Source organism: Sinohyriopsis cumingii, chromosome 18 (assembly GCF_028554795.1).
Source record: "Sinohyriopsis cumingii isolate HCF-2022 chromosome 18, ASM2855479v2, whole genome shotgun sequence".
Lineage (NCBI taxonomy): Eukaryota > Metazoa > Mollusca > Bivalvia > Unionida > Unionidae > Sinohyriopsis > Sinohyriopsis cumingii.
The window spans coordinates 750,378-765,159 of NC_142978.1; the positions used below are offsets into that span (position 1 = coordinate 750,378).

At 43.2% G+C, this 14,782-nt stretch overlaps 1 protein-coding gene across 1 annotated transcript in view; it reads right to left on the minus strand.

Moving 5' to 3' along the window:
• LOC149775946 (uncharacterized) overlaps positions 1 to 14,066 on the minus strand; it is a 107,257-nt gene extending 93,191 nt beyond the window's left edge. Inside the window, exon 1 of the mRNA XM_089941426.1 lies at positions 13,314 to 14,066. Coding sequence (XP_089797552.1) covers positions 13,314 to 13,377 — 64 coding nt within the window. The 5' untranslated portion in view covers positions 13,378 to 14,066. The remainder of the gene's footprint in view (positions 1 to 13,313) is intronic.
• Positions 14,067 to 14,782: the final 716 nt, after the last annotated feature.

The window sequence follows — 14,782 nt, forward strand, 5'->3', positions numbered from 1 at the left end:
TGCTTCATCGTCTATAGCACCTCCAGTCTTATCTAGAATTTTGACTTTCAGGTACAAGTAACTGCTATTCAGATCGATGTAATCTTCGGGCTGTCCTTTGATTTCAAAGTCGATGGGAGCGGAATCCGTCAAAGAGGAGACGAGGTGAAATTCCACCCACTGGGATTCTTGCATGGTCATCATGGTGGGGGGCATGGCAAACAGATCCAGTTCCGACTTGGAACAAGCGCAAGACTCTCGGTGCATCATTTTTTTTGTTCTTTCTCAATAATCGAAAACGTCTAAGTCTCGAACGGTTCTTCTTTTCTTGGCCTTTCTAGCTTGAAGTCTGGTGAAAGGGTGTTTTCTGTGTCGTCTCTTTCTGCCTTGTCCTTGCTGAATGCCTGACTCGGTAACGTGCAGGGCATTTATAGGTGTTTCTCGGCGACCCAAAATGTCTTTGCCCGTTTGAAGCAAGACATTTTTGTCTGCCCTCATGAAGGCTTCTTTAGGGTTTTGTTTGTCGATGATGACATTTTGGAGAAATTCTTTGACTTGCGTCAGTGCCGCATCTTTCAATGCGTGCAATCCGCATGTCACCATCGGTTTCAACACTGGGGCCACCGAACGAAAGGCCGATTTTAACATATCTCCTAAACCGTGTCCTCGCTGTCGAGCAACCCCTCGGTACACTGGATACATGACTTAAGAGTCGTGAGAAAACCGTTTTCGAAAATGGAGTTTCACCGTGACTTTTCCTTTGGTGAATGGAATATTTTGTCCCAAATCTCCTTTTATAGTAATGTTGACCGTGTCCAAATACGATTCGCTGACAGGCAAATAGTGAGGATGGACAAATTCGCGGTGAACGTGGTAAGTGTTTCCACCTTCCTCGTCAGCGTTCGTGGCAGAATCCACTTTGAAAGGAATGACACGCAGTAACGGTACGGAGGTGTGTCCCACCACGTTGTACTCCACCACATCGGAATACACGAACATCAAATTCAGTCCTTGATTCAGTTCTACTGCGGTACGAAATAACTTGCTATAAGACTCGTTGTCATAAACGATGGGTAATTCGTTTTTCTTGATCATGGCCATTCTCATCTTCATGTCTCCGCCCAACATGTCATACAATTCAGGACAAAATAAAATGGACACGATTTTACTCCCGTCAAATCTCATCGAGAAGCGACGAGCTGCTTTGTGGTATTCCATGGTGACACTTTTTCTGACACTCTCCAAAGCTTTCAGAAACACGCCATTAAACCTGGTGGCTATGGTGCTGACCAAATGTTGACCACTAAAATAATAGCCTGGGGGAATGAACAAGTGATAGGTAGTGTACTTTTGATTTTGTGAACGGGTTTTCTTGTCGTATTTGACATTGCTATCCATCCACTGTTGCATTTGCTCGTCATGAACTTCCATATCAAAAAAATTTTGATTGGGAAGGACATTGAGGACTTGGGTCGGGTGAATGATTTCTACTAAAGCCACTTCCCAATGGGCTTCGTGATCTAAGGGGATGCCCTGAGGTAATTTGGCCGTGTAACAGCACAACGTGTTGTGGGGAAACACCTCCATGGAACTGTCATTGGGTAAGGTTAAGTAAAATTGGTTTTGGTGACTCATAATTCCAGAGTTCTGTGGCTGTCCGAGGGGTTACTGGACGTCAGAGGCGTGTCTCCGCCCAAAATGGGGTTCTGGTTGAGGTTGGAGTGGTGACTGACACTGCCACTGGAGACAAGGTTCCCGTGGTTCCCGTTCGAGGAGAATTTCAGGGAGGGATTGGGAAGCAGGTAACCGATGCAACTGCTCAATAAAATGGTCCACAATTGTTTGTCTCCTTGTTGCAAACTCAAATTGGCAATGGCTGCCCCGATAACACAATACACCACGAAGATTTGACAGAAAAAGACGATTTGCGTTTTAGGCACACGTTCTCCACACCACACCCACAAGGGTTGTTTTTGTAAATCTTGTACAGATGAACTAGGTGAAGGAGGAGTGGTCGACGTAGCTGCGTCTGTGTGAAAGGGCATGATGGTCACTTCTTTTTATAGTCGATGACTTGCGAAGCGTCGATCCAAGAATCAAAACTGGATGGATATCCTTTCCAACGTACTTTGACTTCTTTGACACGTCGTTTGCCCACTTTACGGGTTCTGCATTCGAGAATGCTTTCGATGTCGTACACGTCGTCTTCTTTTTTGGTGACACGTTGTAACTCGGGCAAATAAAACGTTCCTTTGAGCATTTCTCCGTTCATGTCTTCCAATTTATAGACGGCAGGATGACGGCCATGCACTTGTCCAGTGACGCGAAACAATTCGGTCGTCCAGTTAGGTAAGTAACCTTTATCGAAAGTGCGTTTGGTTTTGCCAATGCGCACCCAATCTCCTACGGCCAAGTCTCCACTTTTCTTAGGGACAGCCCTCGTCGGGGACGTACCAAACAGGTGCTCAAACACCAATACTTCGTTGTCGGGAGTCACGTCTTGCAGAGCACGTCTGATGCTTCGATGGTAAGATTGGTTGTAAGCTTGCACCAGGTGCGGTAAGATGTCGATGTACTTCAGAGTGTGGTGATGCGTGAAATATTTCCACATGCGTTCTTTCAAAGTGCGTTGAAAACGTTCCACGATGCTGGCTTTGGTTTCGGGATTCTCGGTGGTAAAAAAATGAATGTCACTTTTCTTTAATTCTTTTTGGAAAGCTTGGTTCAGAAATTCGGTGCCTTTGTCCGTTTGCCATCGAAGAGGGTGACGACCGCTTTGTTTCAACACCCGTTGCAGGGCTCGCACTAACTCGCTGCTCGATTTGGAAGTCAAGGGCACGACCCAGGCAAATTTGGAAAAGACGTCGATGACACAAAACAAATATTTGTAGCCACGATTGTAGCTGGCCAAATGAGAGACATCGGCTAAATCGGCTTGCCATTGATGATCGATGCCTTCCACTCGGGTGCGACTTCTGGCAAACTTGCGTCGAATGGGTTTGTGTAAAGTGTAGGTAGCTTGTTCTTGTAACCATCGTTGCACTTGAGGTAAACGGAGACTTTTCAGTCGAGTTTTGGCAGCACGATAAAATTTTTGAACTCCTTCGTAACCTGCAGGATGGGAGGGATCGTAGTAAATGCTGGCTAAGACTTTTTCCATTTTTTGTGTTGGTTGGTGTGTTAATAAGGCACCCACTCTTGGAGGATGCTACTCTTTTTCGCTTGGGGTATTTTCTTGGATTGCAATGCTTTGCGTGTGCGACCGGCAATAGGTGTTGAAAAGGAGGATGTCTGAGCGGATATATCGGTTCTTGTTTCACTTCTGTCTTCACTTCTGTCTTCACTTTCTTTTCTCTTGTGATGAAGAAGGGGTGGCCATCATCTTTTTAATCCATCCAATTCTGGAGGTAGGTGGTGTTGTTAACTTGCGTACTTTTTCTGGTGGAGTTTGAAACCCTTCTTCTTCTTCTCCTTTTTCTGTCTTGGTCACGGGTAGTGGTGCTACTGGTATTGGTACTGATACTGGTGATGGTGCTGGACTTTTCATCAAGGTATTAAAATCTTTCAGAGTGGGTAGAGCTGTTTCGTCTAAAGCTTTCTGGTGAAAGAGTTGCAGTTGTTGCAAGAGTTGGCCGTACTTTTGCGATTTTTCTGTTTCGGACAAATCTTGGCGATCCATCAAGGACTGCAATTCGTGTTGTAACTGGGACATCTCGCTCAAATTGGGATTGGGAGGTAAATGTGGGGTGCGTTGTTCTTGCCACTGATGGTATTCCATCCATCGTTTGTAAGGCACTAAAGCCAGTTTTCGTCCTTCCATGGGGTTGTCAGGGGTCGATTCTGAGATCTTGGGACTTCCGAGAGCCTTTTTATCTTGCTCCCACCAGTCCTCCCAACATGGTTCCCAAGACTCCTTTCAGTATGGGGCCTAACAAGAGAGGCAAAATGCCTCCACGTTGGACTAACATCTTTTTTTGACGAATGGGAATTTTCTTTTGAACCATTTGGCGAAGAACGTGACGATGTTTGCTTAAGCATTGTTTCTGGTGTTTGGACAAAGGGATCGTGCCTTTCAAGACGTTCAAACAATATTCACACACGGTATTGATGACCTCTTTGGAGGCCGATTGAATGAGTTTTTTTCGTAGAGGTGGAGAAGCTTTGGACAGGATAGATAACATGTCCCCATGTTTGACTAAACGTGGTGGTAGTCCTTTCCTTTTCTTTCCTTGTGGTTTTCTGGAGGGTGACATCTTTGAGTCTTCAGGAGCAACAAAAATCACTCATACCCCCGACTTGGTCACAGGCCTTTTTTATACTGGAACGCGTCGCCACTGATTGTCTTTACGTCGTATCAGTTTGAGGACAGGCATGACACGTCGTGCAGGGGTACGCAACGGACTAAACCGAGCCAGTTCTTGCATGGACAAATCCAGTAAACTTTGTAACATGCCCGATCTTTCTTGGACTTTGATTTTGGGAGAAGGTACTTTGTGAGCAGCAGCCACTGCCACTAAATTGGAGGGTCCTGCCACTGGGGAAGTTCTTTAAGGCCATTGAGGTGGTAAGTACTGATCGTAAAGAGTCCACAAAGAATCGGCTGGTAAACGAAATCCCAGAAAACAAGTCACTAAGACACACACCACTTGTCGACCCAAATTGAATGGATACAGTTCTTGTAATAATCGATGGTAATGATCCACGGTTTGAATATGGTCATTGAGTTCCTTCCACGGAATCTGTTCAATCACTTGTGACATAAGACGTGGCATGGATTCCTGTTTTTGTACTCTCTTTGTTTCGGAAGCAATACATGTACATTCTACCCAGACATCTTCGTTCTCCAGAAGGAAATCTAGAATACTGTAACCTACAGTTCAAACTTCGATTAGAAGTTTTCTCTTCCACTAAGTAGATTCCACGTAGCATATGTTGGTAATCCTTTAACTCGCCTTCCTCAATGCGTTGCTCTAGGTGAATCTCGAAGTAACCAAAATGATGAACATTTCGTTCATTCACTAAGTCACTAACAAGGTCTGACCACTGAAACAATTTCTGACGAATCAGTTCTCTTATACCATTCAGGTACCAGTGGTTAAAGATCTGGTGACGTAACGGATGCACTTGTTCTTTACGTTTGACTTGTATTTTCACCAGCTCTCGGTAAATCCTTTCTCTCAACTCTTCAGGCAAGCCCAAAATGTTCTCTTGTAAAGTATCCATAAGTATATACACTGTTTTTGGAATCGTTGGGTGGTGGCCAATAGCCTCCTTTAACTTTGTGCCTAATGTAATATCCACTCATAATCAGTCTTCTTGTACTTTGGAACAGAGCATAATTTAAAAACGGTTCAATAACTTTGCGTTTGCGTTTCACTTGTATTTTGATCAGTTCTCGGTAAATGCGTTCTCTCAACTCCACAGGCAAAGCACGAATGTTCTCTAGCAAAGTATCCATGAATAGGTCATACTAAATCCTCTTTGGTCTGACACAAGAAATGTACTCTTTGCACAAACATGGCTAATTCTTCGGGGGTCGGTCCTCCCAGATACTTAGGCCATTTTCCTTTGAACGATTGAAGACGATTTTCAAAGTCGCAGTATTCCGACAAACGCACAGGGAACGAATATTCATGTTTCACAGCTTCGTTTCGATGAGGGTTGGGTGACACGAACAGGAGTTTGCTCAGGGCTGGATGACATCCGTAGAGGGGTAGACGTGAAGGTGAACATTCCCCTTTAAAACGAAACCCAGTAAAATGTCCAAGAGGACGAGCGGCATCACTTTCGCATCCCTCCGGTTTGACACGCACAGCATCACTTTCCATGATAGGGGTCGTAAGAACAAAGTTCCCATGATGCTTTACGGCATCGCTAAGGTCACAACGTACAGCATCGTACCCATCGCAAGGCTCACAATCGCATTCCACTTCCGAAGCCCCACACTTGAATTGTGCCTTTCTAAACAACTTGTTTTGTGTTTCTCTGAAAGTATTCATCTTGTTCGCTCGGTCTTGGTAGTCACAATGAACTATCGGTCTTGCCTAGGGTTCCTTTTTATATACAGACCAATACCGACATTTCCATACGGTAAGGTGAAATGATTGGGAAGTCGCACTCCTTCTGGTACACGATTTGATAGACTTTTTCCAGGGGCAGACTGACGATGTGGTGAGTGGGTAAACGTACAATTTTGTTCGGTTGATAGGTGGTCACTTTAAAGTTTCCATCCTCTCCCGATTGCAAGGCTTCTTTCAATACCCCAAAATTGACCACACGACTGGTACGATAATTCAGAGTCATTCCTTTGACTTTGCACGTCGTGTGCACTTCTCCTTGTTTGTCCCGGTATTCGTAGCCGTAATTTTTGGGACCGCCACTGACGAAACTTAGAATCTTGTCGTCGGGATGCTCGTCTGTCCAGGCTCCTAAACGGTCTCCTTCGATGTCAGGGTGCTGTTGACTCGGGTGATGGATGTAAATGCAAATGTCCGTGTCAAAGTACAGGACGCGTTCCCCTAACAGTTATAAAGCTTCGTACAATTTTAAACGAGCATGAGCTGTCACGTAAGCCGCAGTGATGTCATTTCCAAAAGGGTCGTCTTGTACAAAGTCCAGATCTTCTTCGTAATTGACCAAGATCAAATCCTCGCGAACGACGTCCACGTGTTTCATGTACTTGGTTTTGTCGTGAATCATTTGGAAGTAGCGGGAAGGTTCTGTCAAATATTCCGTCTTGGGTAAACACGGTCGTTGTGCCATTTTACCCCACAAGCAATTTAACATCACTTTGGCAAACGATCGCCTGCCTTCGTTTTTCTCGATGTGGTCTAAAGTGATGCCTTCTTGTTCATAGTATTTCTCTTTGAATTCTATTTGGTCTTCGGGAGTGTGACACCAGGACGGATAGCCGCTCGCTTCTTGTTTCAGTTTCAAAAAGGCATCCACGTAGTCAGCGAAAACGCCTTTCTGACTGGGATCACCCTTGTGGTATTGTTGTGTCTTGGGAAAGTGGCAAATTTCGTACACTTCTAACAGTTGGTATCCCATGTCCAGAGCTTTGAACAATTCCACGCTGACCCACGTCCCCGTCAAGGCCCGTTCTTCCTGGCTGTGATGGCAAGGCTGGTCTTGGTTGCACGTTTCGGCACAAGTACGACACAAGGGAAACATCAGTTTGCCTTGACAATGGTGAGGTAAGACGGGATGGTATAGGTTCGTGGGAGGCAAAACTTTACACTTGATCAAGCCTTCGTATTGTCGAATGTTTTTCAGGTCGATGTGTTCCGTTAACATTTGCGGGTGCCCTACAGGAAAGCGACAATATTTGCACACGTAGGAATACAGCGAACACACGTCCAAGTATTTGATTTCTTCTCCTTTCTCTTCGTCCGCTTGGTACAGCAAACAGGTGGCATTGGTCCTTCCTCCGTACAAACTATCCCTCGGGTTCAGCGGGTCCATGAACTGGTAACTTTCCACGAGACGTTTAAACTCGGGATCGGTTTTCATACGGTGATCGTACTCGTGTTCCCACATTTCCTTGCTGTTCTAACTTTAGGCGTCGCTGACAAGTGTCCTGGTACAAGTCTTCCATGGTTCGTTGCAAAAACTGATTTTTAGTGCTACGATCAGTGTAACAGACGGGACATCCGTGAAATAAGCAACCGTTAAACTCGTACACGATCTTGGGGTTTTCTAAGTCCCAACCATCGACCGAATACGTTCCGATGGTCTTTTCGCCCCCTCCGTTGCGAGCATGCTGAATCCACTTGTCTTCCTTGTCGCACAAGTAATGTAACCAGCGTAGGGCTTTGACCGAGTATTGACGCTTGACAAAGTTGGTCGTTTGAGGGCTGATGACAGCCACGGTGTTTTCAGGCATGAATCGTTGCCGATACACTAAGGAACACGCTTTGGCAATGGTGCAAGCTTCTTTCAAAGGATCGACCCCTCCGTGTTCCATGAACAGTTCTCGAAATTTTCCACAGCAACGTCGTAAAATGTCCACGTCGGAACGACAATACTTTAACATTTCTTCCTGAAAGTCGAAGGGGTCAGAGGCATGAGCCTGGTACCAAGCGTAGAAAGCTTCTCGTTGTTCGGTACGCATGTTGTCGGGGTCGTAATAGTGAGCCTCAGGCAAATGGGGTAGAACGGTGTGTTGATTGGCTTCCGTATTGAAAAAGTGAGGAAAATAACCTTTAGCCATTTCTGTCATTCCAAACGTTTTAGGCATTCGACTCAAAGGCATGGCCAAGTAACTCATCGAATCTTTAAACTGCACTTGTCCCACTTGCATGAAAATGATTTTGGCTCCGTTCAAAGTGACTTTAGGACGCTCGTTGCTTTGTTCCGTATAGTATCTCAAAAGAAACTGTCCATCGTATCCGGAGAAATTGTGAGCCATCACCGTGGTATGACGATGACAATCTCCGTAACGTTCGATGTCCTCTTGGCTCCACGTCTTGTCGATGGGGTCTAAAACCCATTGGGCAAAATCGGCTAACGTGTTCGGTCCCCGAAAGATTTTTTCACGCCCTCCAGGAATCTTGCTGCAGTGAGGGCAATGACTGAAAATAGGTTCTTGAATGCACTTCTCGCACGCTCGATGAGCCACGCAGAAATTAGGAATGTGAATGCCGGTCTCTTGCATGCATTCGAAATCGAAAAAGATGAAAATGCCTTTCTTCTTGTGACCGTCCTCTTTCTCTGGTGGGGGTTGGTATTTTTGCACGTAGCATTGGTGTTCCAAGTCCACGATGTGGTGACAAATGTGACATTTTTTCTTTCCTCGACATACGTGTACCTTGGCATTATTGGTACGTATGCCTTGTCCACAGGTAGGGCACATTCTCAGCAGTTGACAAGCACATTTCTTCTGTGAACCTTGCGTCTTCAAATGTTGTTGCTAACAGGCAGGGCTGACAAACGTGCGCAGACAAGTTGAACAAGGCACTGGTTCTTCGCTCAGACAGGGTGGAGAGGCCAAACATCCTGGGCATTTCATTCCACAATGCTTGTGTTGCTCTCGATTGTTATAACCATAATCACATTTCTCACAGTAATATCTGTATCCCAGGAATCCGGTGATGGTGGTAATGGTATCGAAATGGTCATCGTGATAATAAACATGAATGTATTTTCCGTCCTTAAAATCTTGGCCTCGAAACAACAGAGGCCCGCGCATTTCTTGAGGGTGCACTTTCAAGGTGTATCGTGGAGCTAGGACATCTTGCAATTTTTGCATCTCAGGAATGCCACAGGGTGTGTCTTTGGACAGGCCAGCTTGTTGCAACAGGAGTTCTGCTTCATTTCGTTGTTTGGCTCGATCGGAACGTTGAATAGTTTTCCAGGTTCATTTCCATTCTACCGTTTCGTTCTTATTGGCATAGGTTCGTCCCACTACGATGGCACGGGCTAAACACATCTGGTCATGAGTGTTGTTAATTCGGACGAGACTCTTTTTGGTGTTGCGAAGGTCGTCCACCAATAACATCTTTTTGCGTCCAGTCCCTTGAGGAGGAGAGACGTGGGTCATGTCCAGTGTAGCTTTACCATCGGTGATGTCAAACTGATCATTAGATTGTTGTACGTGTTGAATCTTGTCCATGACTTTGGAAGCAGTCAATTCTGCAGGGGTGCTAAACTCGATCCAAACAGGGGATTTCAAACCGTCGTTTTGTATGGAAAGTCTCAAGCGATCGTCTTCTTTGGGTTGACATTGTCGCTTGAGTGCAGTGAGCAAAGAATCCCACACCCAAGTGATAAACACTTCTGCTTTGTCTAACGGCACTTCAGCCTTGAAATCTTTAAACTTCACCGTGTATTTGTAAGCCGTGGTTCTAAATTTTCTAGAGGAGCGCTTTTCCGTCTCTCGAATGGAATAGTATTTTTCAGGGTTGACTAAGGGTGGTGAACTTGGTTTAGAGGTTTCAAATTCTGGTTCACACATGTCCTCTTCAAAATCACTGGCATGAATTTGTGCCAAGATTTCAGCCCTGGTACGAGGCGATAGATCACGTTTCTGCCTCTTACTTTCTTCTTCTTCTTTCTTCTCGAATGAATAGGATCGTTTCATATTGAGTGCAAAACGTCAAATGACTCAAGTTTAAACACCATAGACTAATTTATAGTCATGGCAGACCAGCGTATATAAAAGGGTGTGTGTCTTGTCCTTTCACTATTCATTTCACTCTCAAGCCGAGCACAACGATGGAAGAGACTAACCAAATCGAACGTTTCGTCAGAGCTTTGCGAGGGGTCATTAGAAAATTCTCTTCAGACCAGCCCACGGACTACTCTCCTTCCTTTCGAGATAAAAGTCAAGATACTTGCTATATCTGTCAGAAGAAAGGGCATTGGTCTTCAGAGTGTCCAGACCGTCAAAAAAGAACAAAAACAGGGGCTAAAAAAGACAAAAGTCAAGATACCTGTTATTATTGTAAAGAAAAAGGACATTGGTCTCCAGATTGCCCAAATAAGAAACAAGAGGAGTCAGAAGAAAAGAGAAATTCTTCAGAAGAAGAGAGGGATTCTTCGGAAGAAGAGAGGGATTTTTCAGAGGAAGAAAGCAGACAGGTGAAGAAAAAGAAACAGGAGAAGAAAAGAAGAAAGGAAGAAAGTGAGGACGAAGAAGAGGAAAAGAGTGTGACGGTGAAGAAATTCAAAAAACAAAGAAACTAAATAAGGAGAAAGAAGAAGTCAATGAACTTTTTATTAAAGTGTTATGTTGTGAATTGTGAATTGGATTGTAACAAGGGATAAAAGAATAAATTAATGATATAAGGTAAGTGTCACTGAGTTTTGATTTTAAAATAAGAAGGTACACTCACGCACTCATACAAAGACACGTACTATAGGGGTAAAATGGTTTTTTTTTTTTTTTTTTTTTTGAATTATTGGCAAATTGAAAGGCTATCTCTTTTCGAGAAATGTGGGTGGCCCTGAAAAGGGCCTTTTTATTTTGGTGTAGGGGTGAGTTCAAGCAATCAACTTTAACTGCCTTAAGCCTTTGCCACGGCCAAGGCCTACTTCTGGACTGCGTAATGTTGATAATGATGATTGGGTTGAAATCACTAAGGGTGGTACGGTAGGCTTAGTCACAGGGTTGACGTGTTTAGCTCGGGAAGGTCGTATTCTCTTCGGTCGTAATAAAGAAGTCTGATACATTTGTTTCAGACTTCTTAACTCCGCTAAAATGTCCAACAGTACCGTGACCGTTTGATTTTCACCCTCTTGTTTCTTTGCTGCTACTTCTTCTTGCTGTTGTTGCTGTTGTTTTTTTCTTACCTCTTCTTCTTGCTGCTGTAGGAGAAAAGCTTGTTCAGCTTCCTTTTGTCGTTGTATAAATTTCTCCAATTCTTCTTTCTCTCTCTGTCTAAAATTCTCCACTTGCGGTAATGAAGAAGGTAACGAAGGTTCCGGAACAAATTCTTGCGAGGAGAGAAAATCCACAAAATCCCAGTTCACCTCTTCTGAAAGTAAGTCCGGGTTCCCTTGGGCAGTCTCCCCTGCTGGTGCACCCCAATGGATCGTTTTCTGAGTTTCCGTCATGTTGAATCACTGTCGCATAGATTGACTGTACACAAGCGCTAGCGAATCTATATAGACCACGTGACGTCACAGACTGCTCTCTTCGGATTGGATGCGGGCTGACTGAATTTTGTAACGCGTGTTTGGATTAGTGAATGAACTCAATCCGTTTCAATCCTTCCTCTACCTATAAATAAGCGCAGTTCACTGCATTGATTCACCTGTTCTCGTCGCTTCAAGATGTGGACCACAGTCGAATCATCCACCCTTGTGTCTTCCATGATGTTCAGAACGGACATGCTCATGTATGTCCGATCCAAGTGGACCGTTGTCCACAGGACAAACACCAGTCTGTGGATACGTAGGATCTACGTAGAAAGACAAGGATGCCTGAAAAGAGTGCTAATTTACGGGCCAACAGTGAGACGCAGCCTAAGGACAAGAAGAAGACCAATGCGGTGCCCTTTATGTTAATGGATACATTAACATAAACCCAAAGGCCCTTTTCAGGGCCACCCATATTTCTCGAAAAGAGAATGACTTTTCAATTGCCTACCCCTTTTTTTAAATTTAAAAAAAAAATAAAAAAATCCCATGTTCAATTCCCCTTGTCCCTAGACAAGCTCAAACTCTATTCCCCCATGTTAATTTCCCTTGTCGCTAGACAGACCCACACTATAGTTCCGTGTTAAATTCCCCTTGTCGCTAAAGTGACCCACGATTTATTCCCATGTTAATTCCCCTTGTCGCTAAAGTGGCCCAGGGTTTTTCGTAATGTTAAATTTCCATTGTCGCTAAAGTGGCCCGGGGGGGGGGGGGTCTGTAATGCTAATTCCCATTGTCGCTAATGTGGCCCCTTTCACTACTACCACACCAGGACAATAACGACAATGGCAAGTCACTCAAATCTAATAATGATAACCGAATGGGTACGGGAGCGGAAACTAAAACCTTGGACATATGCCCAGGGGAATAGGAGTACCATCCTAAGTTTCATGCATGAAAGGTTCAAGGTCAAGGAAACACTCACAAGCTCTATTGATATGCAAGTATTGCCATGAGAATGGAAACAGACCTGCTTACCGGACGGGAACGAGTACATCTCGGAACCAGCATGTAGGGACAACTCTAAAATATGATGAAACGAAGCCAAGATCAACCTTGAAGAAAATACTGTACTAAAATTTAAAAATTTTAATTTAAACAAATTATTTCCACTCATACACACGAAAACTACATTTGGGAGGAGAGGGCAGGGATACATAACTACAAATTATAACCTTCAGAAAATAAAAAACAGGGTGACACCTACAACTCTTTACCAGCGTGTGCTGGAACGGAGTCATGGGGTGCCAACATAAGGGTATTTAATAAATAGAATAGAACGCCTTCTGCAATTATTCGTCAATAACAGACGATATACCTTTATAATATTAAAGGTATATCTTACACCAATCATAGTTATTTCAAGCAATCTTTCTTCCCTTTAACCCTCTTCAATTCTCTCTCTCTCTCTCTCTCTCTCTCTCTCTCTCTCTCTCTCTTATACAGACACACGCACACACACACAACCATGAAGAGAGAGAAAGAGCGAGAGAGAGATCCCCAGTACACCCTGGTAACATTAATGTCGTCTTATGCTGCATTGTTTCTCATTGTCTATAACATTTATTTGCAGCTGTGACATTGGATATTGGTGTTTGACAAATACGCTGTTAACATAAGTTATATCAAAATAATATCTTTAAAGATGCAGTTCGAAATCATTAGGTAGGTATAGTATTTTGAAGCAAACTTACCCACAAAAAGTATCCACAAACAATTTTCCATCCTATGTAGATTAGAATTCTGTAGAGCCACCATTTGTCCTGGGTGCAAACAGAGTGAAGATTTCAAACAATCACAGACGTTGCATTTAAACAAATGCTACCTGTGAGTGTCATGCGCGTATCATAAAAGTTCAGCTTTCAAAATTGCAGTCATTTTGCACAAGCCTCTACAACACAATGCAATATTTTACACACGCCTCTGTCAGAGGGTTCGTCCAGTACATGTAAATATTAATATGTGCCTTGTACGGGCAATGCCCACACCAAAAGAACTCAGTCTTTCACTAATCTTTTCAAAGTATTCAATTTACACCAAACGTATTAATGTCGTTCCCCAATGGATCAAAACCTTTTTAATATTGTGTGTCGATAATGATGAGGACACTTTCACTGAACACTAATAAATAAGGTCCAAACTACTCGATTACAACTGATTGCGAAAAACGTAATTTAAACTTTAACACATTACGTAGTTGACGATCATGTTAAACTCAAACGTATTTCACTGTTTATGTTTTCTTTTCAGTTGCTGTTAGCGTCTCCTCTACACAAGTATATTTTTTAATCATTATTTTGCATATTCTATTTACCGACGTACGCTTTATAATGTTCTTAGTAGGTTTCAATCTCTATAGACTAATGTTATTGAGTGTGGCAGCCAGTTGTACTGTTCCCTGTGTGTATATGACGCTGGCTTAATTGACTAGTTGCTTTCAAGCGGCCCAGTCTCACATAAAGCCTTTTTAATGTCGATCCAATGGGAGCAGAGTATAGATCTACCACTGCAGCATGCTAGGCTGGATCTGGTCTGGATCAGGAAAGGCAGCCCAACGAGTGTGAATCAAGTTGCGGCTGCCCGTAAGTGGGTTAACAGAGGGAGAGCGGTATATAGGATTCATATACACTTTTCTTACAGAATAATATTACTAGTGATCATAGCATTGTATGAAGTGCAATATATAATAACAAGTAGTTTCAAAATACCTTTCTCTCTAAAATTTCAAATATTTTGATCGTATAAGTTTTTTTTTTTAAATGTATACGACTCCAGCAAGGAAATAGTAAAAAACAAATTACAACTTTCAAGCATGTGATCTTTTCTTCCGGTTACTCATCACGTGACTAGTAGTGGCTTCGATATCTTAATACTGAACATCAAACTAACAGAATCACAAATATTTTCTTTCTTCAAAGGTCGGTATTATTAGCGAGCATCCATTAGATATTTATCAACATATTTGTAAGATTTAGTAAACAAGATCTAGCCATTGGCAATGGTACTGACACAGTACTAAATTGTTCTTACTCTTCAACGTAACCTAATGTCTTATAACTAATTCATTTTTTTTCTGCAATAAATAATTGTAATCTCTCAATCGTAATTCATCTAATATTTGTTTTTAATAAATGATGATAATAACATTGAATCGAAAACTACT